This window comes from Chanos chanos, chromosome 5 (assembly GCF_902362185.1).
Source record: "Chanos chanos chromosome 5, fChaCha1.1, whole genome shotgun sequence".
Classification (NCBI taxonomy): domain Eukaryota; kingdom Metazoa; phylum Chordata; class Actinopteri; order Gonorynchiformes; family Chanidae; genus Chanos; species Chanos chanos.
Window position 1 is genome coordinate 29,530,951 of NC_044499.1, and position 23,906 is coordinate 29,554,856.

Here is a 23,906-nt window from a genome sequence, read left to right on the forward strand (position 1 = left end):
GTGGTGAAACAAACAGCCCATGAAAAAGGTGTCTAACCATGTAATAAGTAAATTACGAAATCCAGCTACCGATGCAGATGCTATTTAGTGGTTTACTAATTATCATAATAAGTATACCCATCACCATGTGTCAGCTAAAAAAGGGAAAAAAATTGTCTGACAACCATCACTTTAATATGTGTTTCTAAAACAAAATGACATCGCTAACAAAGCTCAAAACAGATCAAAATGTTGGCATGCAAATTGACGCCATATCGGTCAAAATGCAATATTATTTAATATACTATGGTAAACAATGACTGCTCTGCATGGTTGTGTCATGGCAACAGGAACAGGAACAGGAACATTTGGTGACCTTGATGCGAGCACACACAGTTTCCACAAGATGATCCCATTTTACAAGATAATAATGCCACCAAACACATTGCAAAACAGAAATAAAATGTCTTCCATGGTCTCCCTGGCCTAAACATCACTGAACATTTATGAGAGGTATTTGAACATAGCATGTAGTGTAGGTTTCAACCTCCTTTATTTCTCATGGAGTGGTCCAGCATTCTGTGACACATAATACAGCCCTCAGGGATCACAGCAGAAAAATCCATCTGCATTCCCTGACAAATGTTAAACACTTTTCAGAAAATGTACTGATATGATTGTAATAGAAGATAAAGACTATTTTATGATATAACTGCTGTGTTAGTCCTACGTTTAAGCACAGGAATGGTTAAGACGGAACACAGGTGCTGAGTAGATGGCAGTTTTATTACCATCAAACATTTAATTTTACACCGCAATGTTCTAAGGATCAGACCAGGGAATTCAGCCAGTATTGCTATAAATGAAGAAGATATGATGTAGGTGATGAACTATATGTGTAATTTACATGAGAAGATCTATCTTCTGATTCATAAACCATGAATAGTTTTTCTATTCATTCTATTCTTTAATTTATTCAGTCACAATGTTGTGCACATGTAAGCACCCTATGAATTCCAATGTGGAAGCATTTTATTTATTTCTACATTTATTTATTTATATTTGTGGAACGCCCTCTGGTAATAATATCGTTTGCATATAGGTCTGCAACGTGTTTCTCAATCAATTCATTCTAGGGACAACTTAGAAGTAAAAGAGAGCACATTTTTATAAGCTCACTGTTTGTGAAACCAGTGTGAGTCCATGGTAGGTTGAGACCAGTGAAAGTACAGACCTATATTATTTGGTGGTTTCTGCAGTAGAACCACCAGCAAAGAAAATATGTTCAGTGGCAAAACGCTACTTTAGTTACTGATATGTCCCCCGAAGTTAAGATACGAGATAAAGGGAAAAAACCCATGGCCTTTACCGACTGATATCAGCGTGAGTACGGAAATGTTCCCATGGAATGTTGGGTCATAAACTAAAACGATTCAAACCCCGCACTTAGGTCTTATCAGAGAAGGAGTGTAGTGAATTGAGTGAAAATATCTAACTTCAAAATTCAACTGAACATTCTATAGATGAGAGTTGTTTTCTATTTATTCTAGTGATTACAAGTGTGGTGACAACCATTCAGTAGAACAGGGGGAGAGAGCATAAAGAACCGTAAAAATAAATTCTTAACTGTCATGTTGACGCAATGCTTCGAAATTTGTTGCCTCCCTTCTGTGCGATCTGTGCATCTCTCATTAGTGAAGAAAACACGCTCAGGGGAACTGATGTAAATTTCACAGCAACTTTGGTCGGTGGTTTTACACAGATTTGGGAAACGAAGAGAAAGACACGATACGATACGGAGTAAGCACTGGACTGGAGATCTATCTGTTTATAAGTGTTTGCCTGGTGATTTAACATGGAACTGTTTATGAATGACAGGTTGCCTGACTGAGAATCAACTTACCTATCTCTTCACTTCCTTATGCTTCTTTGGTTTCATTTCCGAGGATATCCTGCGAAATTATAACTGATCTTACACCTCTCATACTTGCGTATACTAAATTGTATTTTGTTAAATGCTTTGGTTTAGGAGTCACAGACCTATATTTTGGTATATGGATAATCACCGGACAATTTGGCGTCACAATACACAAGTTATAATATTGTTAGAAAAATAAAAATATGCACCATGGAATATCGTCATTTTTACTTGGCAAACAGATAACACCGCATAACTGAGTCGTTTATTCTGTGCAAACTAATCACTCGACAAGGAGCTGCTATACATATAACCTGTAACATCGGACTTCAGTAGGCCTTACCCGAATAACGTTTTGCGCTGGTCCTTCGCGGTTTCAGTATGATAATTAATCCTGAATTGTCAGGACGTTTAACTTCACTAAACATGCGTTCAAGTGAACTGACCCCGTCCACTGCCTCCAATTCTAAGGCGTTCAGCTAACCGATGCACTGCATTGAAGACCGTGGCTTGCACTGGGTTTAGTAACTTGCTTGTCATCCAAGGAACACTAGAATTTCGGTTTCGTTTCTCCGGAGCGGAATCAGTTTCACTAGAAAGCAAGTTTGCTCCACATTGATTTTTCGAGGCGAAAATGGAGAAGAAGCACGCTAGACGACAAAAATATCTTTCAAGAGAACCATAGACAACCAGTGGAGATAGATTAACAATACAATTTTATTCAAGTAACGTTTATGATATTGAACCATATCAGAAGGAACACAAGGCACCCCCTATCGGAATGTTGGTGGAATAACATTTAATTATCTCACGAAGCAAAACATTCAAAATGCTCCCTACTTCGACACAGTGATCAGGGGGACTTAGGAAACATCAAAGGCTGTTAGAGAGACACAGGAATTAAGACATCATTCTCTGAATAATCCTTTTTTGGTATAACCATTGCATTGTACCACATGGGGCAGTAGGCTTGGTGAAACATCATTAAAAATGCAGCAGAGATGAGGAAAAACTTTGCTGATGTAATGGCACATACATATGACTGTAATCCCATCTTTCCAAAAACATAAACAAGCCTGTATTCTTCCTAGGATTAACAGTATTGCAGAATCTTTCTGGTCACTCATGCAACAGAACAGATTTTTATTTTTAACTGTGAGAAACTGAATATTCAGGCTGGCCTTGGCTACCCCTGCCCTGAGAGAGAGGCGTGGTGAAGTCTTTGGTCTCTCATGTCTCAGAGCTGTTGGGTTTCTTCACCCTTCGGACCACAACCCTGTTCCTCCGGCCCTGACGGGTAAGGTCTGGTAAAGGGACGGGGCTCTCATCTCCTACAGTTGGGGGGCGCTCTTCCCTGGGGGGTGAGGGACTCCTACCAGCTCGTACATCATCCACGAAGGACTCTACTCCTTCAAATTTACTGGTCAACTCTCCTAGTCTCTCCTTCAGGGCATTGAACTCCTTATACAGGTCACTGAGGGCCTCTGACAAGGGTTCGATCCTGAAAAACATTAGGGGACACCAGTCATACAAGAGGTCAGATATTAACAGGGAAAAGCTTTAGGAAATGTCCATTCTAGTGTTGGGAAAAGACAAGAAGAACACTGTCAGGCTTTTGAGACAGACTAGGCATCAGTTACTGCATGTTGCCAGTTCATCAGGAGAGAACTGAGGGTGGTTCTGCAATAGAAAGTAGCCACAGGCATCACTCAGACGATAAAGGATCTCTTTAGCTGTTTCGCTCATGGACCATGTTCTCAGTTATACTGTTTATTAGACTTTCCAGAGTGCAAAACAGAAAGTAAGAGAGAAAGAAAGAAGACAGAGAGAGAGAGAGAAAGAGAGAGAAAGAGAAATAATAGTTTTACATTTGTAACATTCCCATAAAAAAACAAAAAAAATCCTTGCTATTTTCTGGTTAGTTTCATTGTGTATTGTGTATACAGGAGAGGGAACATAATCCAACACACGCATAACGAGTGTGTGAGGAGCCCGCCCACCTGCCGTAGTCGGGCAGGACGGTGCTGTGGTCATTTAGGAGCAGGTCCTTGACCTGGGTCATTATGGCGTATTTCCAGTTGTCCAGAACCAAGGTTAGGTTGGCACAGCCTCTTGTGTTCACCTTCTCAGCTGTCAAATCATAACAAAGGAGATTAACACTCAGATGGACTGAACTATAGGGGTTATATCAGTGTGTGAAATACCCAGTGGCAGTCGGGGGGTCCACCCCTTCCTAGTACTCCAGTGTTATGCTGAAGTCTTACACAGTCTCAATACGCAATATACAAGATTTCATGGATGCAAGCCAAGGTAATCAGCGAGGCTATACACACTATACACACACATCACCAAGGCTAGGTTATATTTTGATTATGTACTTTCATTTTCTTGAAGACTTTAGTGGTTTGAGAATATGCAATGGCTCATATTACCATTTGGAAACAAAATCTGACATCTGTAAAACATTTAACTGTAAGATCATAACTCTTACAACAAACCACACACACACACACACACAGACAAATCATTTAGTCGGCCCCTACCCTCGGTCCTGTAGTCCCACTCTGCACTCTGCTGTCTTTTGCTCTTGTGTGCTGCACCCAGTGAGAGCACACACAGCAGTGTGAGAAGAATCCTCATCCTCTACACACACACACACACACACACACACACAATTCAAAACTTAATGCTATATGCTGTAAACAGATTATGTAAATGAATGATATCATTAATCCCTGTAGGGAAATATTATGTTCTAAAATATGTACATTGGTATTACACTATACAAATGACAAAACATAAAAGCTCTCAAAACTCAAAAATCCAGCTGTACCCAAGCTTACAAGTTCAGTCACTGGCTCTGGTTATAAACAGTGGTGATATGTGAAACGATTGTCTATACGGGCTGATAAATGTTTTTTTTGTAATTGGCACTGACCTGGTAATGATTGTCCTCCCAGTGGCTCTGCGCACATGTAGTCCCACAGTACTGAAATATGACCTACAGGGTCGCCCCAGCAGTCTTTTATACCTGTCTGTCAAACCCTCGACCTGCCTCCAACATGGAAGGAGTCCCCAGCAGAGGGGCGTGTCTGTCAAAGCAATGCCTTCATCTGAAACACACACTGTTTGAATCAACACTTTTTCTTTGTTGTTGCATGATTGTTTACTTTTGAATTACTCGTATGAAGACATTCAATGGCTGATCATATACAGCCACAGAAACCCATTCTAACCCCACCTGAGGGACAACTGTCTTTTCCTCACATAGCACTGTATTCAGCCCACCAAACCAACAGGACCGCAACATCCAGTCCCTCACACACACACAAACTGGGAGACAGATGGGCTGGTTATGATTAGTTAGAGCTGAGGAGAAGAGGAAAACAAGGTAATAGTTAAGTCTGTAACTGGTGCCTCACTCCTCAGATCACATGAGAAAACTATCAGGATGTAGAAAACAGCAGTTTTTAACCATGCTGAGCTTCACTGGTCAAACAGCCCAACTGTCTACACTCTGAAAACAGGGTGACACTGCTACATGTTCAGACGATACAAGGACACAGAGGCTTTGTTTTCTAATGGATTTTATACGGATCACACGGGAAGAAAAACCCTCAAGATCCATATCATGTACACAAATGTGTCTTAACTAGTTGATAAAAATAACAAAGCAATGTAATAACAGGTAAATTTGAAAAAAAAAAAAGAAATTTCTCTAGAGAGTGACTATTGAAGGAAACATGTAACATGTTAGAACATTTTTAAAGCAGTATGACAGATTTCACAGCTGGCATGAACACTGTCTAAGCCTCTTCGAAAAAGAGGAATCAGTTAGAGCAATGCTTTGTCTCAGGTTAATAAATTCATCTTCGTCAAGGCCACTCTGGGATTTTATCTGCAGTTGCTCTCCATTCAATTGCATTTTTCCAGTATGTTGAAATACTAAAAGCACATTTGTGTGAATCTCATATTTTTGGTTACTTTTGAAAAAAAAAAAAAAAAGAGTTGTTTCACTGTCCTCCTGTTTTGTTAACCTTAAGAGAAAGACTGCGGTTTGTGTGTGTGTGTTGTTGTGGGCTGGGTTGGGTTATCAAGGTTTGAAATCATGGGCTTGGACAATGTCTTACTCTGTCTCCGTCTTTTAGTGACGCTTCGTCATTCTGCAAATGACCCAGTATAATACAGCTGCAAGGCCATGGCCTAATGAAATGAGTACTTAACCTAACCCAAGAGAGGGCCCTGAACAATAAGAAAGAGCAAGAGAGAGAGATCAAATGAAAGTTAATCTATCGAGACAGCCTCCGGATGCGTGTCAGACTGTCCCATCTGAAGTCCAGGTCAGACGTAACTTTGATGTTGATAGCGCTCCTCCACCTCTGCATACCGGAGCATCATGTGTTGTACATATGGGCTCTGGATGAACCTACCAGAATGTTCCAGAACTACTTTCCAACAGCACAATCTGAAATCTTTTATACACGGCTAATGTGACACCATCTGAGCTCCTAAAGTGTCTCAAGTACATCAACAGACTGGGCAGGTTTTTGAAAGGAAAATGGTTTTCATTACTTTTTTTTTTTTAAATACAATTGCTTTAGGCACACTGACCAGGAATGTGAGGTTGGTAGGGTAAAGCTGACATTCAAATTCAGGAGGTGGACCAATATGTTTGAGCTTGGTAATGCCTTTCAGTGCTTGGTGGTCACTTCCTATAGATGAGCTTTTAATGACGGTGGTCTGTTGAAAAGCCTGGCCACAAAGAAGAGGAAATATAATTTCAGACAAATCCTGATATATCCATTCAAAAAGATCTGCAGAAGGTCCTTAAACAACCACTTTAGCCATTTCCTCAGGCAATCATGGGGTTCAGTGTATAACATTATATGTCCCTTTTTCATATCTCCTTGATAATTCAACATGTTCTTCACTAGCATTAAGATCTGAAGGGTCTTTTGGTTAACCAGTGCAGTGTTCTTCATATAGGAATGCCGCAGGGACAGATGGGGACTGAGAATGCACCATGCTGTCTTTAACAGCACGGCTCTCAATGGATTTCAATCAAACAGACAGACCAGACAAGGGCTTTCAAAGGATTTTTATTACTGTTACTTCTGTATTTGAAACTCCAAACCCAAATCTATAACACACAACTTTCAGGGTGTCCTTCAGCTGTCGGAGGAGAGAGAGAGAGAGTGAGAGAGAGAGAGAGAGAGAGTGTGACACCTTCAGCAAGGCTCTGGGTGTGGAAGAATTGTTTTCAATTGGGAGTCGTAAAAATTAAACCAGTGTGAGTTGATCTCAGAATGATAAAACTTCATAGGCATAGTTCATATGAAGTACTTTGCAAGCTGTGACAGTCTATGCTAAGAAATGCACAAGCTGTCCACAAATGATCTAACAGAGAAACTTAATTCATAAAGGACCTGGAGCTACTGGAAATGCTTCTTCAGTTAAGTGCACACTAAAGCGTTTCCCGACTGAGGGAGAAAAGAGAGAGGACTGTGGTGAAAAAGGACAGTGCATGTTTACGGGTTCTCACAGGATTGTCTTCTTTAAATGGAACCAAGCTCAGCCACATCCGAACCAGACTACACCGCAAGCCTATGGAGCACTTCACTTCCAAAAGCCTATGGAACACTTCACTTCCAAAAGCCTATGGAACACTTCACTTCCAAAAGCCTATGGAACACTTCACTTCCAAAAGTAAAGGGAAAAAAGTGACTGTTCTCCGCACCTGCCCCAATAGCAATATGCCCAGGTATCTGATGCTGTCGTTTTACATAGACAGCTATTGCTTCACAGGTGTATATCAGGAAGGGCCGTGCTGTAAAAGCCAACAGCAGACACTAGTGGCAGTTTTCCATAGTTGATATTTGTACTTTTAACAGTGAAGGGAGCTCGTGTCTACAAAAGAAGGAAAAGTGTGTAGGTGTCTGTATTACGGCACCTCAACAGATGATTCCAGGTGGAACTTGTTGGGTAAACGAGAAGCCAAACAGACTTCAAATAAATGCTGTTTTCCATCTTCCAGTCTGGTTCTCTCTGTCTGTCTGTGTGTGTATCAGGTGCTGGCCACATTGGGCAGAAGGGGGAGGAGACATGTCTGAGTGGTTCCTGACTAAAGGCTTTGAAGGTGTAATGATATGGCCTCCTCAGGGGCCAAAGTGTGGAAACTACATTCTCCATGCTCCCCTCCCCTGGCCTGGCGCCAAAGAGAGAGAGAGAGAGAGAGAGAAAGATAATGAAAGGGAGATGATAGCGAGGTGTATGAGTATGTGTTTCTGAGTGAGAGAGAGAGAGAGAGAGAGTGAAGGGGGGGGCAGGAGGATTAGGTGAAATACTGCAGCTTTTCAATGGCTGATTTAGGCCAAAAAGAGCACAGAAAGAAGGCAGCATAACTTGATCAAATACCAGTACACAGAGGTGAAGTGAGACCACACCAAACACGAGAACAAAACTCAAGACTGGACAAACAGCCCTACCTTTCTGGATCCAAAGCCAGATCTTTTTTTGGACTCAAAACCAAGCCAAAGTCTAAAAAATCGAAAGCAGCTCCAGACATTACTATGGAAAAAGAAGCAAAGTGAAGAGAACTGGATTGGGAAGCCATGGCTGTTGGTTACTTTGCCTACAGGACAGCACAGGACCTTAAGCAAGCTTGACATTCTTTCCCCAGAGAAGCAGATTTTTTTCCCTTAAGGAACACAGTAACGATGGAGCGCCAAGTGGAGCGATGTGTGAGTGCATGTGTGCTAGCTGGGAACATCCAACCTGTGGGAATTTCCATTCAGAATCTGCTGCTGCAAAAAAATGGGTTTGATTGAATTCTCTCAATATACATAAGCTATTATTCAAAAAAAATTGCCTCATTTGAAATTAAATAACAGTATCATTGCTTATCTGCATATTATATACATGACACATCTCAAGGCTGTGATGGGGGAGGGCTTGGACTCAGACGAGATCAACTTTAACAGGACGTCCAAAACTCTTTTGAGTCTCGCCAGCATCACAAGTGACGTGCCACCAAGGCTCAATTTGGGCTGTGGACGAGGAGGAGGAGTAGGCGGAGGAAAGGGGAAGAGGGAGAGGCCTTGCCCAAGTGCTATACCAAAAAAAAAAACAAAAAAAAAACAAAGGAATCTATCCCAGCACGCCAAAGGGTCCCGCTGCAGAGAGGGGGTCGACACGATCATTGTCTTGATCTTTCTGCACGGTGACACTGCTCTCATCATTCGGATTTGGGGCGGAGCGGAGCGTGCCCGGCAGCTTTCTGACCCGAGGCAGTCCGTGAGCAGGGAGATGGGGCGGGGCTTGTGGTGTGGAAGGGCGGGGAAAGAGAAAGTCACACCCATTCTCGCTGCGGGTCCCGGTGCGGCGATGAGGCGGAGTTGGGCGGGGCTTAACTGCGAGGCAGGCTACACATCTCGCAGTGCTCGGTACCCGGCTGGTTCATGAAGGTACAGTGAAGGCACGACCACATGGCCGAGGAAGACGGCGGGATAGACGGGCCGCCCATGGCGTAGTCCAGAGAACCTGGGGGCTGACCTCCCACCGTGCCTGAAACGGATAAAAACAGGATAAAAGACAGGTTTCACAGGTGCTGAGTAAGTTTAAAAAGATTCCATAACCGCAACTGAACGCAATGGTAAAGACACTCAACTTCTCTAATCATCTACTGTCAGAGATCAATCTCTTTCCATTTAAAAAACACACACACGAGAACACTTTTTGAATTGTAATTCCTTATCCATGTCCTGAATCCTGACTGTGGAGGTTCAGTGCTGACAGATCTGGACTGTGTCCATATGAAAATCTCTCTCAGCGTCCAGGAAACTTACTACAGAGCTGCTCGATGGTGGCCCACTGCTCCGACTTCTTCCAGGTCTGAGCCAGGTCTTCGTTAGAAGTCTTCACGGCGTCCAGCAGCAGGCCGATGCTGTCCTGTGAATGAGGAATGGCCAGGGTGAAGACAAATGCAGGATGAAAGAAAGTGTAACTAAATTTATGGCCAAGGTCAGTCAACCGGTCTACCTTGAAAAGCCTTGAAAATGTGATTCAGGTGCACAAACAGTGGAATTGCGTGAACATGTGGAACGGCTGCTGGGTTGAGACATGTGTTGAAACACTAGCCTTGTCTCAAACAAACATTTCACACCTTCATGGACAGTGTCTTATGTATTATGTCATGAATGAAACAGTTCAGAGGTGCAGTTGACATTGACACTGATCCGTATTCAGCACCTTATATTATATTATATTATATTACATTACATCATGAATTACATCCTGTCCTGAATGAACAGAAAATGTCTTTTGGGAACCAGTCTGTCCAAAGGTTCATGAAAGTAATGCACTGAATCTGCAGCCTGTTAAAGGGTGAGGCCAAAAATATGGACCACAGAGAACCAGGGAATGTGCAATGTCATTCACAGCTCCATGTCTGTTTAGAAAATTGATTCCCAGCTCTGTGTCTGTTCAGAAGATTTGATGTCATGGTAAGTTTAATAGACTGGATCTGATGAATCTGCAGTATCATTCAGGGCTTCTTAAGTGATACATGAAGCTGAATTTGAAGCTGAAGTAGAGTTCACACTTGAGAAAGGTGAGAACTGTCCCAAACACACACACAATCATTTTGGACAGCTGTGTTGGACTGTGAGATGACCTACAGCCAACCTAAAAAAAAAAACCCATTAAGCCAAACAAGCCAGGGTGTGTCACATACTGTGATGCTTTAAGCACTTCTGTTTTTGGACAGGGATCAGATCTGTTCTGTGTGTGTGTGTGTGTGTGCTCTGACTCACACGCAGGGGCATGACCTCATTAGTGACCAGGAAGAGGAGCAGATGGAAATCTGAGACGATGTCCAGGAACGCTGAGGAGGAACACTGCGAGAGGTACGTGGCTAAACTGTGGAAGTCCTGTTCAAACACACACACACACATTATACACACACACACCATACACACACATACATACACATTATACACACACACATACATACACACACACACACACATATACACACACACACACATATACACACACACACACATATATATATATATATATATATATATATATATATATATATATATATATATATATATATATATATATATATATATATATACACACACACACACACACACACATCTTTGATTATCTTTGATTGATTTTGCTACCACTTAATTTCAGTCCTGTTTTTATTTACCTGAACATGAATGCAAACTCAGGTTTCTTTTTAAAACATGCTTGAACAGAAGACTACACCTGTGTGACAGGTGCAAGGTAAAAACAGACAATCCAAGCTGATGAACACCTAGGTCACTCTGAATCAATGCACACCATTTGAAATGATCATCATAGTTTTTAGCACTTCCCTGACTATGTGAACTGTCAGTCCATATGTAACTGCCCTGAGATTAGAAGCTTGCCCTCGTGTGTGAAACCTAGATTCCCACTGAGCGAAGATAGTGATTAACTAACACAGCATTAATGAAAACGTCTTTTCCCAGAGGTGGATCCAAAGCACAGTATCAATGAAACGTTGTTCTCCCAGCATTAATCAGCTGTGTTACATGACACCTGCAGCACACAGTTATCGCTGAGTGGACATTTCACATCACCTGCCTGCAAACCTCAGGGAACATCACCCATCTCTCACTACCCCTGTTCATACTGGACAAACAGAAGTCTACAGAAGTCCCAGTGTATTTGGGTCTGTACCTGTGTCTCTCCCAGCACATCTCTGTTCTCAATAGGGAAGCGCAGAGCTGAAGAGAAGGTGAATACTGGGTCTTTGGGGAAAGTGGTAGTGATCTGCATAGAGAGAGAGAGAGAGAGACAGGTGTTTCATGAAAGTGGTAGTGATCTGCATGGAGAGAGAGACAGCTATAAAGACATTGAGACCAGCTTAACCTGGAGACATGATCTGCAGCTTAAAATACTTATACTTGATCGGCTAATAAGTCAAATAAAATCAGGAAAAAGGTTGACTGAAAAGCTGAACAGTTCATTTGCATGAAGTTGAAAGACTGATTTGTTTATACACTAAACCTATGTCCTAGAACTTTCTCGGTGTGTGCATAATGTCAACGGGGCCAGTATGTCACAGCCATGTCCACTTTTCTCACACCAGGACTAAATGGAGAAAGAGTTCAGCTGTGGCTATACCACGTCTGACACAACCACACACGAGACACTGCTCGGTGACCCCAGTACACACTACGCTGCCGCTTTGACTTAGACTCATGTGGCACTAACAGGCTGAGTGGTGAGGACTGTTGTTATGGCAGCTGAAAACCCAATCGTTTTTGATGTGGGTAGATCTGTGCCAACATGGATGGCAGAGCGCAACAAATCTCACGTCCTGTTTTTGTCCTGGAGCGCAGCTACGCTTGCCAGACTCCTCTGTGTCTACATTCTTATGGATCAGTATCAGAGCCACCTGACCCTCCATCAGGCCAGCTCTAAAGAAGTGAATGTTAAACATCCCCTGTCTCTATGATCCGATTAGCTGAGACCAAAGGAAAGACATACAGTCCACTCTTTGAGCTATGCTACAAAAAGAGGCACAACAGCTTAAAAGCTAGTCTATTTCTGCAAAGGGTTCCAACTGAAATGAGTAAAAACACAATCTTAACTCTGTCAGAAAATTAAGATCTTTTTTGCATAACCATTAACCAGCAGGGTGTTAATAGCAGTATGTGAATGTAGTGGGTAAAACCAATGTTAGTATATTTCATCGCGGTGTGGAGCTGGACATGGAGTTATGCCATGGTAAACAGAGCGGTGCACGAAGTGTTTATTCACATCTATGATCAGGTACTCCACAGGTAATGGCCGGGTTAAATGTGTGATCTCATTGGTAAACAGAGCGGTGGATGATGTGTTTACTCACGTCTATGATCAGATACTCCACAGGTAACGGTCGGGCTAAATGTGTGATATCATTCCCAAACTTATCCTTGTCCTGCTCACCCACAACATCAGAAAGAGAGAGAGACAGAGACAGAGAGAATATTAAAACATATTCACCATGGTTCACATTCTAATCCATTCAAAGAAAATGCAGACCAAATGTCCAAATTATTCTGGTAAGTGAGAAAAGTTACACCCCAAGCACAATATAAAACACGTGCTCTGTACATCACTTCCTGTCTTATTTAAGAGTGACAACTTCTGCAGTAAATACACACACACACACACAGTGCGTGTATTAGAGACTACGGGCTGTGTTTAGTGAAGATGAGGCAGGTGTGTAGTTAATATGTTATATGAATAGGCATTGGCTGTGTGTGCTACAGCAGGGGCTGAAGTGTAATCACTCATGAGTTGATATATGAGGTAAGATAGATGGAAACAACAGAAAGCATAAGAGATGGATGAGCAATGTGTGTGTACATTTTATAGAGGACACTGAGAATGTAATGATCCCTTTGTGTGTGTGTTTCAGTGTCAGGGTGTGTGTACTGTATAAGCAAGCTGGGCACACACTGCTCCAGGCCATCTGCATGTATGTCAGTGCATATGTGGATGTGTGAGAGACAGGCTTTTATGTGATTTTAATCAGACGCATATGGGGATGCACAGCTCTGCGTATGGATACACATGTGTGATCTGTAAGAACACAGGCTTGTGTCTCCTCCACATTAGACTTGTCCTGGGCAGAGTGTGTGTCTTTGTGAGGCAATAAAAACATATGTAGATCTTAAAAAGAGATATACTGCACCCCCTGTGTGTGTGTGTGTGTTTATACCTTATAGAAGACGTCGGGGACATACTGCTCCGTGGAGGACTCTTTGGCATAGCCCAGCTCAGGGGCATCTCTGCAGGGCAGCAGACATTCATCCCGAACCAGCGCCATGCACTGATTGGACACCTGATAGCCCTCAAAGTGTACCTGATTATCAGGCCCGCCTGAGACCCACACACACACACAATACACACACACAGAGCACACAATACAGGGAGTTAAGAGAGGCAGAGATAACCACAGCATATAAACAGACAGTGTAGCCCTGTCATGACCTAAGCAGTGGGCTGGATAAAGGTCTGTGAGTGACTGTGAGTCTGAGAGTGTCTAAATTCTATCCTGTCACTGAAAAACATCCCCATCCTCTACTGCTGCAATATTGCACATAAATTAACAGTCAGTCAGTCATTCACATACCAGTAATCAGCCTAAATTCTGGTTGAATTGAAACAAACCCTAATCCTGTTTTTTTACTATTTCTGTGTGTATGTGTACTCTGAGACCTTCCTGTACATTCTGTATATTGTATAAAAACCTCAGTGAAGTTTCTAAAGCTTGTGTATGTAATGTGATACTGTAGCACTGAGACATAGTTGGCCACAAACTGGCCACCAAATCACATAAGTCTCTGTTAACTGTGTGTAATAAACGGCATAGGGAGAGCACCTGTCGCTACCACAGTGACAAACTTTGAGCCAAAATGGCCGTCGGGAGACAGCCGGCAGGCATTGGGGTGTTGGTTTTGAAAATGTCCAGCCGTGATGCATTCCTCTGCACTCAGGAAGAATGAGTCCTAGACGGGAATATGACAGTAAACGAAACTGAGCTTCACACATCACAGCAGCCAGGTAAGAACGGGTGTATTTACGACTAAAGTTAAATTAAAAGCTGGGTTTTGTCTTTTGGTAAGCCAGATCTGAGCTGTTACTTACTTTGTTCCTTGTGTAGCGGACTGTGCCTATTCTGGTGTCCTCTGACAAGAGGTCTGTGAAGATCCACCCCACCTGAAAACATGAGGTCACTGTTTTAGACAACAACAACCATATGGGACCATCACATGGGACCTATTCTCCAGTTAACTATTCTACTGGGGAAATCCACAAACCGAACCACTCACACACACGCCCACATCCACACATGTCAGAAAAGATCAGATTTCCTCCTGTATGGGCAGGAGGAAGATTCCCAGGTTGAAGACACCAGACTGACTGATGTGAGCCCATCTGGAAGAGGTGGTTACACTCACTGAGTGTGAAAAGTGAGGAACCCTGGGAATTTCCCCTTGGGACTCTCTCTAAGATGCATGTTCACACTCACACCGTCAATCCTACGCATGTGCTCCATTTCACTCAGTCATGACAGGGCAGCGACACATACAGCCTGAGTTCACTCAGAGCTGGCTACTGGACACTGGGTTGTGTGTCGCTGCCTCAAAAAGAACAGGAGAGCACAAAACCGTGGCTTGAGTTCTGTGTTAATTATCTGTCGACCCAAATTTCTTTTCACAGCTATGAGTTTAACTGATACTCTGTGCTCAGGTACATAGGTTTAGACTGTTTGTATGGAGACAGGGTGACTGGTATCTGTGTGCGTGGACAGAGGGTCGTTAGTACCTTTCGAAGGCCCAGTTTAGCGGCTATCTCGTCCACTATTCCAGCTTTGGGATCTTCAATCAGCTCCAGACTGTTCTGAGTGCCAATCTGGTGAAAGGGAAACCAGGGTTTTTTTTCTTGTCAATGGGAGACACAGAAAAGCAAAGGGAATCACAGATCAAACAATCCAGAGAATTAATACAGCACAATCCACGCTACAGTGAAGACATTTAGCTGTTACTGAGAAAAAGGAGAGATATTAATCTAATTCTTGCCTTAACATGCATTAGTGGCTATATAGAAATCATGCATCGCCCCCTGGTGTTAAGTTCATCTTAGTACACCCAAAAAACTTCAGTTGCACTGGTAGCTGTTGCTTCACTGATTGACTTCATTGACTAAATTCGTAGGAGGGATGCTGCTGACTGGGAATATGCATTTTCTTACACGAAACTGAAAAACTGCAGTAATATAATATTTTCTATATAGACAGCCAAGGACTTCTGCTGACTGTCTGAGCTGATCCAGGATCAGGGAATGTGTAAGAACTGCTGTTTTTCAGTGATAAAGGTGACCAGGGAAACGGGGTTCTGAAGCACTGTGAACAGTTTGACCTGTGGAGGTTCGTAGATGGCCGCGACTTCGGCACGGATGCCCAGGGGGATGTCTTTGTGCTCGGTGTAACGGCCATATAGGTAGCCCATGCGCTGGTTTCCTGTCTTCCTCCAGAAGTCCAGGAACCGGTCAGCGATGGTGTGGTTCTCAAACATGATGTTGTCCACATGTCTGTATTTCTGTAAACCCAAAAGTCAAATGCAAAACAACTGTTACGAGATGTAGCCATGACGACAGGCATTTTAAACCCTACGCAAAGTCAAACTAATGTAAACAGTCCCCCGTTGGCTCTGAATGTGTGTGAGGGCTCCAGGCAGGAGCTGAGCAGAGCTGTGCACTAGCCTGTCTGTTGAGGGTGATGGCACTTGGTTGGCATTTGGTACAAATGCCCTCTGGCCATGGTGGATGGCCCTCACACCCGGATTTGATCTTACAGCTGATGTTCTCCAGGGCCACAAATTTGCCTCTGTCAGGGGGGAAAAAAACAGTGTGAAATGTTGAGAAATGAAATGAAAAGTGTATTGCATTATCTCAAACAAAGACTTTTTTTCTTCCTTTTTTGATGGAAAGCAGAGGGCTGAGAGGAAGAGGCTCACTTGTCGGCTCCGCCCGTGAGTTTGCGGATGTAGGCGTGGAAAGACATGTGTTTGACTGGAGGGTCAAGATGGTTCAGGTAATCTTCATCAAAAGGCTGGAGAATACAAACCAGGAAGTGATTCATTGGCTTAGACAGATGGTCAGGTCAAAAAGTGACATATGTAAGGACTAATCAGGGGAATGATTCATTAATGTTGTATTATAACTGAAGTGGCAGCACTTTGGGCATCTGAATATCAGTACTAAAAACCTATATTTTCTCTCGGTTTCTGTGCTTTAGGTGCGTTTTGCTTTGCCCCTTTTTTTTTCCCATACAAAACAACAGCACAGTTACTCTCACCTCTAACGGTACACAGTGGACACACTTCCCCATGGTTCCATGTCGACACCTGGAACATTATAGGGGAGAAAAATGACACTTCAGCGCTGACTTTATTTTACTTTAATCTTACAGCCAACTCAGTGCCTCTGCCAAAAAGCAGAGTTCTGCCTCTGAAAGATGTCAAGGCAACTTTTTTGCCCCAAACAGCGTAAGCAGTATAGACAGATAGGGCTGACTCACAGCTGGGGGTCTCTGCTCCTGTAGATCTTGCCGTCTTGTTTGGCCAGGTACTGGTCGATCTCGTCCTCAGGGATCAGAGGAGCCGAGTGAGAGCGAGACAAGGACGATGACATGGATGATGAGGAGGATGAGGAAGTGGAGGGGAGCGAGGAGGAGGAAGAGTGAGGTAGGGCTGTGTCCATGATCTCCCCGCTGGACATGCTCGTGGAGGATGGGAAGAGGAAGAGCATGTCGCCATGCCTACAGAGAGAGAGAGAGAGAGAGACAGAGACAGAGAGAGAAAGAAGTTGTGAGAATGTGCATTTTTGCCAAACACAAACACACACACACTCAGCCATATGCACTAAGGATAAGCATAAAACATCAATTCAGTTGAGTACTTGAAACAGCGCTGGACTCAAGTTTTGACTCACTGAGCATTGTCTGTGTGTGATGCATAATCATTTGTATAGGTGCTTGTGTATGCAGAACCACAGAAGTGCAGCTCATTTTCTCAGGAGGTGACTCACTAGCACAGCAGTGGTTAAAAGCTGCAGTGACAGGTGTATACGTTTCAGATAAACCCAAGAGAAAGGGTTCACTAAGCCGTTAGCCATTCAGGTGGCATTCGTACTGACTGCTGGTTGAATTTAATTTTAACAGCGACTGGAAGCAGTTACAGTCGCACTCATTAGACACTTCCTCAGACTAGCACTTACAAACACATTGTCAGTGTCCACATTCCATTTTATAGTGCGTGTGCTAGACCTTATAAAACTAAAATAGACCTATTCCACGGGATTAATCAAGTCTATCGATTCAATCATGCAATTAATCAGTCTGAGGACCTCTCTGAAACTGCTCATACCTGGTACACACACACGCACACGCACGCACACGCACGCACACACACGCACACACATGGCTCTCTCTTACTTGATCTTGAGCAGACTCAGGGTCTTGTTCTGGGACAAGATCTCTCCTGTCTTGTTGCGGTTCAGGTAGACGGAGAATCCGTTAGAGCTGAAGCCAAACTCTTTAGCGACCTGTCAAACAGAAAAAGACTACTTAAGAGTACTCACACTATGACCAATAGAGTAGAAGATTATCACTTCTAGACAAATAAAAAGCATGGAAAATTAAGCTCGTCTACTTCCACTAAACTTTGCAAGTCACTCTCTTATTGATTCAGTTTCAAATCCTTTTGAGCAGCAACAGTGTGCTTTCAATCCTAATGGAAAGATTGCATTTTTCCACAAAATCTTCACAGTGCCAGCAAGTGAAATGCTACAGGGGGCTGAATAAATATGCATATGGATTTGAGGGTGATAGAGGGATGAGGACACAGAGGAGCAAAGAAAGAAAACAGGAAGAGAGGGAAAAGCAATGCAGACAATACAAACACTGCAACACCACTCCAGAGCATCCTCCTTTACCACCTCAAAAACAGTCCACATAACACCATCTCTCTCTCTCTCTCTCACACACACACACACAGAGGATATTAAGTTGTATGTTGGGGGAATTGAGGCTACAGAGGCTACAGAGAGCACCATTGCAATGCTGAATTGAATCAGACAGAGAATAAGGGTATCTGACCTCAGGTCAGTTGTAGTCTCAGCAATAATAACAAAGCTCAACATTCCAAAAGAATGTACTGATCTCAGATCAGTTCCTTAGAGCAGAGGTTCAGAATAGGATCACAATTTGATTACAAAACTCAGTCTTACAGATAAAAGACAGGCGTGGTTTTGTCTGTTATCCAAGTCATCCATTTCAGTCCATTACAATTAAAAACCAACAGCAAGACACTGAACATGGTGCAAAGCCCATTTTACCTGGCATTGCACTTATCAGTGAAAGGAGATCTTCCAAAGCTTGTCCCAGTAAGGTGTATTCCTTTACAAAAGCCTGTCCAGCAGTGCTTACTCCAGTCAGCTGGATCTTTTACACAACTAACAACATTACAAGTCCAGTTATCTTATTCATACGCTCAGCACAGCGCACAGTAAAAAAAAAAAGTGTCTCTGTCTTCTTCCCTCAGGTCCCACACACAGACACACAGTTTTACAAAGACTGTCTGGGAAAAAGGACCTCACTTGTACACAACAACTGCCGTCTGTAGAAACAGAGTTTAGTGACCACTCTGCCGTGTCGTCTGTCTGTTCCTTCCCTCCTTGGGGCTGTTTGGGAGCAGACTCCACTGATCCAGAGCACTCTAGCTCCAAGCATGCACAGACACATGAATATTTAATGAGGCCTCTGCAGTAGTTCTCCAATGCAAATATCAGCTCTTCAAACTCAAGACTTCTGCACACTCCACACTGCTGTTACAATTGGCCTTAAAAGACAGATACAGTCAGGCCACTTATACACACAGACGACGTACAAATGATTCCCGGTGACCAGTGTCCATTACACAAACCCATCAGCAGTGTTTAAAAAATATCAACAGTTTCATATCCCAATCCAAACTGCCTGTTTGTTGATTGATTGTATTAATCCTATCTACTTAACTAAGGCTTAACTACTGCATTTTCTCCTCACAGTCTCCCCATGCACAATAAACAGTCTGTTTCAGGATGTGATATTAAACTAGGATTAGTACATAACCAGAATCAGACAGGTTCTCTTTGGATTATCCTGATGACGGCCTGTCAAGCCACCGTGAGCTGTTATTTCCTCACGCCCTTTGACCCCGGCCGATTCCAGGTGGCCGTGCTGAGAGAGGGCGAGGGAGCAGACGCTGCAGGTGTAGGTGGGAGAGCAGTACACAGCAGCTCGCTACGGGATCCAGCTCCATCCCAGCACAGTCTCATGAATAAATAAGCATTCAGCAAATCCAGGCCAGAGAAAAGGTCTCCCATTTCTCTTACAGACAGGCCGATAACCTGGAGCCGACGCAGGCAAGACTCTCACAGGAGGGCCGCAGGGGTATGCAGAATTTAGTTTCAGATTCAACACTGGGCAGGGTCAGGAGGGATTTCTCTCAGTGTTAGGTCCCAGAGTTCAAGGTACAGCAGCTACACATGATTTGACTTGATCTCCCATTTCAGGAGTGATTTCAGCCAGGTTGTGTAATGCATGGGAAAGGCTTGTGCCCCAAGGACAGATTTGAGTTGAATTTTGCAGTTTTAACTCACAGGGGGTGGATGTGTTCCTGAGCAGTGACTCTGAGATCAAAGACATCACAGCAAAGAGTCTGGATTCAAACAGAACCCCATGCACCTAATAATGTTCAGTAACAAATTCTCCAAGGGTCACAACCCATCTGTAGGGTTACAGGATGAAGAGAGGTTTGATATTTACACAACACAGAAGTCAACAGAAGACTGCTACACAAACACTTATATACACTTCAGAATTGAGCCATGGTCTTAGAAAATACCATAGGAAATGGTCTGCGGTCAGAAAAAGCTCCTGAGGCAGCGAATACAGGAATATGAACTGAAAAAATGAAGAGCTGTAGAGAATGGGGAGATAACTTCTGTTTGAGTGTACATATATGTATACGTGTTGCGTCTTTCTACCTTTTTGAGAAACGCTGCTGCCGTCTCCCGTTTGGTCGACGTGATCTTTTTCATGCCCTCAGGAGACTGCACACGGATGATCTGGGAGAGGGCAAACAAACAGAAGAAATGCTCAAAGTGATCTTAACCAAAAGCGATTTCTACTGAGTTAAAAACGTACAAATTTTAAGGTGTGACAGCTGATCACGTGACCCTTTTGAAAACGTGTCCGGCTGTCGGTGTCAAGGGGGTAACTAGATCCTTCACCGCGTTTGGACATATAATGGACAGTTTAAAAACATCTGAACAGTTACGTTAAAACGTCTCACGTGCCGCACCGAACAAAATGCCTGTTATGCCAGTGGAAAATAACTAGAATACTCGGCGTATACTATCTGGAACGTGAGATGGCATTGATCGTTTGGAGCGACCGTTGACATTTTGTTCACGAACAAATTGTATTACTGTTTCTAGCTATCACAAGGTCATTCAGGTTGACTACATTAAGAGAACTGATCACCATGTGGCACCGGCAGCAGATATTGTTGTTCCCCATTTTTTTTTTTTTACAGACGAGTCTTGCAGGTCCAACTTAAAGGAGCCCGGTGAGGCTTTTCGAGATGGGTGTGTTGAAGTAACTGAATGCAAACTCATTTTGTATATCAACTAAGCAACACGAAATGTACTAGAAGGCAGCGAAAACTGACCAAATCAACGCCAGGCAATTCACCTTACACAGGTTTGGGTCAACGCTAGATGAGTTGCTAATTACAGAGTACGACACAGCGTATTCTGGAGTTAATGCAAAGATGTGAAAGTGGCTTGTTTACGTTTCACAAACTGTGACAACCACTTTGCTGACATCTAACTGATTTAGCTAATGGATCAGATTCTCTGTTAGCTCATAATAGCGAACATGGCAAAGTCCAACAACCTTGCCAGCCAACTAACTTTAAAACGCTGAATGCATATGACTTATTTCGCCTGCCACCTTCACTATAGAAAAACTATAACCGTAAGATAACTATCTCTCAAGTTCCAAAATTAGACAAGTTAGCCAGTGCGCTAGTAGCCCTACGCTCTGACAGAAAGCCTCTCTTTGTCATGCACGGAATTTTCCACGCATATCTGAACTTTGTGCCAGACACAATGACTTGGCGCCGCGAATAAACAATTATTTTAATTCTGTAACTTCAGCAAGTACCAAGAAACTGTCCCTGACTATGCAGCGCTGCTGATTCCATTTACTCCAACCTTAAAAACAGTTCTTGGCGGTTAGCTAGGCCCAACTGTTTAACTAGCATGCTAGCCTAAAAGCTAGCAATTCTGCTGCCTCATCACTCAGGGCATACTTCGTTGGTATAAGCTTATAATGAACAGAGATGGAACATTAAGGAAACGTGTACTTACAATGTTTTCTGCCATGATGATCGGGTCTTTGTTCCCGATTCGCCACACAAGCAGAGAACCCAGGCAACAATTTTAGCGTTTATAATCTAACCTACTAACTGTGCAGTGTATACCAGACGAAACTCCATCCCACAGCTCAAACAGCGAGTGTACCACAGATATGAGTCCGGGTTTAGCTAGGTTGCGTTTCTAGAGAAGGAATATTTGTTCCCTTAAATTCGACCATGATGTAGGCTACGAAGGTAACACAAACGCCCAGTTTTATTAAAAAACAGATATCGATTTTGACCGTTGCAGGGATTGAAAAGCGGTCCACAGCAACCAACTTCAGAAAGGCAGAAAATAAGTGTTCTGTTTAGTAGAACATGAATGGCAGCAAGGCCACTTATATGTTCAGAGAGACATAAATTCTTCCTCTTCTTCTTCTTCTTTGATTTTGCTTGATTAAATCAACCGTGTGATGTTGACTTAGAAAGTTAGAAGAGTGGTTTCATTTACTTACCTGCGCAAAAGTCAGTTAAAAGCGTTTTGCGATGTAACATAATTTGCTTTGCTTTCCTAATAGCTTAAAATAACGGATTCGTGATATCGAGAAGCACTAGTTTGACTGAACAAGCAGGACTGATTTAGGGACCATAGATGGTCAAGGACTCTTAAAAAAAAAAAAAAAATACAACAAAATTAGGCCAGACTGGGCACAGGCAGATAAAGTGACTATAGATCACTTAGTTCTGGATTCGAATAAAATATCAGTGTAAAACAAGCCTCAAAAGTTACTGCAGTGATTAAAAAAAAAGGCTGATTCAGAGGCCTCTTGGGCACCTGTGTAGTTTAAAGGCCCTTATGACTCCTCTGTTTTCCTGTCTTGGCAGAGCAAATATCTCATACACAGGGTGTTTAATAAAGAACATGCATGCGCTGCATATGCTGCCTCACACAATGATCTGAGAAGAGAAGAGAAGAGAAGAGAAGAGTGTTGGAGTGTCTGGGTATGAGCATGCATAGGTTCATGAGTGTGAATACATCAGTAGGCAGGTGACTGTATCCTGTGTGCTCCCAGGCATGCTCGCAGAGCCAGTTTAATATGGCTGTCTTAAAGACTTGTGAGTGTAAGCAGCTTCACAGACAGGTCAAGGACGTACCTGCTCCATAGGTTGGTCAGTATGAATACTGTTGAATACTGAATTCTGATAACACAGGCTGGCTAACATGCTGCTAATGTTATATGTCCTTGTTCATCACTAAAGTTGTTACTTATTACCAAGTTTGCAAATTTGCCTCATAGGCTGATCAGTAAGGGTTATATGTAACTTCCAGAGGATGTATAATACAAATACAGTCCAAAATAGTCCACAGGTAGTTATGACTCTATCCATGAAGTTGCTTGCATGCTGATAGTAATTCGGTAGTGATTAAGTCTGATCTTTAAAATATGCTGCAAAGCCTTTGATGCTGACAGATCAGGGATTTTATTCATACTGTGAATTTAGCAAATGGATATTTCTTTATTTGATCTGGCATGGATAATTCTTTATTTGATCTGTCAAGCTTTCGAAGCACAGAGCAGTCCTAGCTAGCTAGCCATCTAACAATTAAATTGGTTATCATTGCGCTACAAGATAACATAAATGGACTGATAATTCAGAACAGCAAAGAGTTGCTGCTTTGTATCCGACACTGGCCACTGCATCACTGCTAGAGCATTTTAGCGTTTGCCAATTATGTCCTGACTATTTAAGCTGCCACTCAGATTGAGAAGACTGTAAGTTAGTGACTATAGATAGTTGGAGAAGCTGACAGGGTGACAGACAAGTTACCTGCCCCCAAGACTAATACAACAACAGCAGGAAACTGCTAAGATGTCAAAATGTGATGCTTACCTGAGAGTCTTATGCTATGGGTGTAGGTTGCAGTGGAGGCTAATCTGACATGATTTGTCTCACTGCTGAACTTCTTCACTCATCAACACAAAATGTGTTCA

At 42.8% G+C, this 23,906-nt stretch overlaps 1 protein-coding gene across 3 annotated transcripts; it reads right to left on the reverse strand.

Annotated features, from left to right (window-relative positions):
* Window positions 1–6,980: 6,980 nt before the first annotated feature.
* On the reverse strand, window positions 6,981–22,049 carry nploc4 (NPL4 homolog, ubiquitin recognition factor). Of its 3 annotated transcripts, none has more exons than XM_030774150.1 (18): window positions 21,926–22,049; window positions 20,537–20,617; window positions 17,943–18,052; window positions 17,191–17,267; window positions 17,028–17,130; window positions 16,806–16,854; window positions 16,465–16,559; window positions 16,211–16,334; window positions 15,868–16,047; window positions 15,275–15,361; window positions 14,594–14,665; window positions 14,328–14,454; window positions 13,665–13,825; window positions 12,807–12,878; window positions 11,633–11,725; window positions 10,708–10,824; window positions 9,742–9,844; window positions 6,981–9,460 (listed from the first exon to the last, which is right to left on the reverse strand). In XM_030774150.1, exons 1-18 carry the CDS (start codon window positions 21,938–21,940, stop codon window positions 9,303–9,305), a joined length of 1,824 nt encoding a protein of 607 aa, XP_030630010.1. In that variant the 5' UTR covers window positions 21,941–22,049; the 3' UTR covers window positions 6,981–9,302. The 3 variants fall into 3 exon arrangements, with proteins under 3 accessions (XP_030630010.1, XP_030630011.1, XP_030630009.1); XM_030774151.1 differs by having other exon boundaries at window positions 13,665–13,831; window positions 14,319–14,454; XM_030774149.1 differs by having other exon boundaries at window positions 17,028–17,267.
* Between the last annotated feature and the right edge of the window lie 1,857 nt (window positions 22,050–23,906).